This window comes from Lactuca virosa, chromosome 3, assembly GCF_052849685.1.
Source record: "Lactuca virosa cultivar CGN04683 chromosome 3, Lactuca_virosa_CGN04683_v6, whole genome shotgun sequence".
NCBI classification, from domain to species: Eukaryota; Viridiplantae; Streptophyta; class Magnoliopsida; order Asterales; family Asteraceae; genus Lactuca; species Lactuca virosa.
In genome coordinates this window covers 132,646,954-132,650,914 of record NC_136428.1, presented here as the reverse complement: position 1 = coordinate 132,650,914, position 3,961 = coordinate 132,646,954, and the positions used below count along the sequence as shown (strand labels likewise).

General features: G+C 32.3%; 1 protein-coding gene across 1 annotated transcript; it reads right to left on the bottom strand.

Annotated features, from left to right (window-relative positions):
• Positions 1–2,431: 2,431 nt before the first annotated feature.
• On the bottom strand, positions 2,432–3,238 carry LOC145162626 (citrate-binding protein-like). The gene is made up of 2 exons (XM_079081715.1): positions 2,959–3,238; positions 2,432–2,827 (listed from the first exon to the last, which is right to left on the bottom strand). The coding sequence occupies exons 1-2, from the start codon at positions 3,226–3,228 to the stop codon at positions 2,432–2,434; spliced, it is 666 nt and encodes a 221-aa protein (XP_078937841.1). The 5' UTR covers positions 3,229–3,238.
• Between the last annotated feature and the right edge of the window lie 723 nt (positions 3,239–3,961).

Sequence of the window (3,961 nt, the reverse complement as noted above, 5' to 3'; positions counted from 1 at the left end):
GGAAGGCAAGGAATGAAAAAGTCTTAAAAAAAACCGGCTATCACCTGATAAAGTCATATAAATAGTTAAGTTTGTGACTTTTCTTTGGGTGAAGAACAGGGGTAAGATGGCGGAATTAGCTTGGGCAAATTGGTCTCAATGCCCTTTCTTTTAATCTGTCACTTGTTTCATGTTGTTTTCTCTGCATTTTGTTTTTGGACTTTTTGTTCCGCCACTGATTTGTAGCTGTCTCTATTTCTCCTGTTCTTTTTCTTTCATTAATATAATTTTATTGGCCGGTTCCAAAAAAAAAATCAATCCTTTTGACTATGAGTCTATGTTCATGGTTGTTGATACAATAATGATATAATAATAGTATGTTAATAGTTTTTTTTTTTTTTTATTAAATTCTCAAATTGATGTGTCCATCTCTCAAAAGGGTAGTGATTTGTACATAACATTTTTTAGTACTAATTAACGGATTGACATGCCACATTTTCTTTAGTTCTCAGATTGATTATTCGATTAGTAATTGCTAAAAATCAATACTATAATTGAGCTCACTTGTTATTTGGTTACGAAATTTGTTTTATATATGCATAACAGCATACATCCAAATAATTAAACAAATGTCTCAGAACAATGTATCGAAGAAAATTAAAGCACATGCTCATAATGACATATATATATTCTTAAGTTTTTTAGTTTTATAAACAATCCAAACAAACTTGACCTATCTTTTTAGGTTTCAAACACAACCAAAAATTAATGATAGTGAAGAACAAAAATTTTACTATTTAAAAAAACAAACTCAATGTTTTTGTTCATTTCAGCCAAAAACCAAACTAAAAACTCCATGCTCATCCTAACAATTTGTGTCCTTTTGCATTGTAGGGGTACAGAACGAGAGACAGAAGCGTTTTTAGTTCTGTACCCTTACAATGCAACTGCTTGTGTCCTTTTGCATTGTAGGGGTAGAGAACGAGCGACAGAAGCGAGCGAGAAGAAGACGGATGCATTTGAGGGATAGAGGGAGTCTTCTTTTATCTTTTCGGATGGGACACATCATCTGATTCGTTAAGTGCTCTTTTTCATATTAAGACAATATATTAAGGGGTAAACAAACACTCTAACAGAGCTGCCTCTTATTAAGAGGTAATAAGTGCTAAACAAACAGGGCTTTAAGTGAAATCCAACTATCCAAGAATAAATCGGTACCGGTTCTATCACACCGGTTTTGAAGAAAACGTTCGGTTCGATCCGGTCTAAAATTTGACATAAAATCGGTCATTGTTGAACCGCTCTCGTCCCCGGTTTTTGGTCCGATGTTTCGAACCGGTTTTTAAAATATTGAAGATGTTATTTCACCGCTTTCTTTTATTTGTTTGAAATGTTTCCACATTAAAGTTATTTGGGTTTGCTCGAGTGGGTTTCTCATTTTTTGGAGTTGGCCTCAAAGATTTTGGTGTGTTCATCGAGCCATGTAAGAATATCATGTGTCTTGGGAATTTGTATTTGTAGTGATAAACTTGGATTGATGCATGTACTATAGCTACTAAAGTTGGAATATTTTAATTACCAACATTTGCATATAATTTCAGTTTGTTTTAATCATCTATTGGTGGGTATCCTTCCATATTGATGTAGTTTGAGACTTCTTGTTTTTGCTTACTTGGATGCTGTTAGGATAATTCAGAATCCGCGAGAAATTGGTCCTAGGGGAAATTTGGGAATAGGAGTTTGTTTCAGTTTAGTATAAATAGGAGGTTATTTAGAAGTAAATTTAATCAAGTTTTGATTCCCGTCTCTTAATAAAAGCTTGGAGAAGAAGCAATTTTTCAGAAATTTCTTTTGTCCCTGTTTGTTCTTTCTTCCTCCCCTGTTCTTGAATTGTTCATGTGATCAGAGCAAGTTTCAAATCTAACCGGTGCTTTTTGTAGGTTATATGGTAAGGGGTTACTGTATTTGTTATATTTTTGAATTGGATGCTCTTTGTATACTATCTGCTTGCATCTATTGCAATTACTAGACATAAATAGTGTATGTGTTAATTTATCGTTTAGTAATACGTGTGTGCATTGTGTATGTACAAACATGTATACATGCTTGTATGTGTGTATTAGTGTATTTGTTTTTACAAACGCATGCATAAGGCTCCTATTGCACCTTATCTCTTTGCAATTTCGACATGTATATGTGTGTATTAGTGCATGTGTCTTCACCAAAGACAAAGATTTAACCCTTTTCTATATCCTGTAACAAATGATATTATTACTTTAATTTATTATATAGTTTAAAGATTACAATCACTACACTTGGTGGTTAAAATAGAAGCAATTAATTGGAAATGGCAAGAATCATAATTAACAGGGAAAGCAACCTAAATACGTGAACATAAAGATTAAAGAATACTGTAAATTTATGGAATTTTAATATAAAAAAAATCCAAAGATTAATCATGGAGTCTGAAGATTCTAATATCCTTCCACCGGGACTCCATATAGAAGGAGCCTTCCTTTTGCGAGTAAACTCCACACTTGAAGTAATGGTGTATGTGGGGGCCAACCCGTACACGTCCTTCATGTTTAAGAATCCCATCTATATAAACCTTAACATTATTGTCTTCCACATCATGTATAACATTTAAACGAAACCACTTGTTGTATAAATCAGAAAGAATAACCTGATTTCTGTAATAATAAAGACTACTATTGTATACTGTAAGCATTGTGGTTGAAGCTTTTGGGGGTTTTGACCCAAAAATTTGCATTATGCACACCCCATTAGTGTCACTAGGCACATATCCGTATGCTTCGAATTGCCAAACACCCGAAGAGTAATCATAACCCTTCAAAATAAGATAAAAAAAATAAATATATTTGTTAGCTAGTCATCTTAGCTTATATCATTTATGTCACTCTGTATGCAAATGAAGAAGAAAAGAAACAACAACGTGGATGAAAACAAAAATATATTTACTCTAATTCGAATCTCGGTACGTGGATTGGTTTTGCTTTTCCTTGAGTGAGGTTTATCGGTTTTGAATACCCAAAGCTTGTGGACTTCTCCAAAAAAGTTGTATCGTTGGTCAACTGGAAGATTATATGGCTTTTGAATGTCGAAATTGGATTGATTGAGTGGTTGTGATACAAATCCTAAGGTGGTATCAATAGGTCCGGACGCCATGACATTGTATGTGAATAGAAAAACGAGTGAAATGTAGAACCACATATTTGTGTGAGAGCTCATCTTTTCTTAAGATCTTTGGGCATGGGTTAGGTTTGATGAGATGTTTAGAGCATTATATAGAGTGACAAATACATGAAACAAAATTTGTGTGAAGATTACAAAGTAAATTAATTAAGCTAGCTATATATACTTTAACTTTAAGAAGGTCAATTAATATATACACTCTTCAATTTATAAAAAGAGATAAAACAAATTTTGAAAAGCCTGTATACGGTTCGATCTTCACTCCATATTCATAAGGATAAATGTCCAAACTTCTTAGAACTTCCATAACATCACCATAATTTCTTTTGAAAAATGGAACCGTTACATCGTACATTTAATCTAACAAATCTAAAATTTTCAATTTGGGATGACGAACTTTCATAAAGTTTTCTTTCTCAATAAAAATCCGGTCCATGTTCCCATTCAATATTGATAATTCTATTTGATAACTCGTAATGACAACATACTTTAATAAAAATATATAACCTAAAACTTATAAAATGCTTACGGTTGTTGATTATATATTGCTATCTCGGTAACACAAATTAATTATGTTGTTAAGTATGTTATTATAGATAAAATATAACCATATTTTGGGTAAAAAACCACGTATATATTAATGTGATTGATTGGAATAGATTAAATTTATTTCATAAATTTTAGGTTGTTTATTGTTAATATTGCCCATCACTTGTTCCTTTGTTTTTACCGACCTAGAACACATGACAAAGGGAATAATCACAAACCA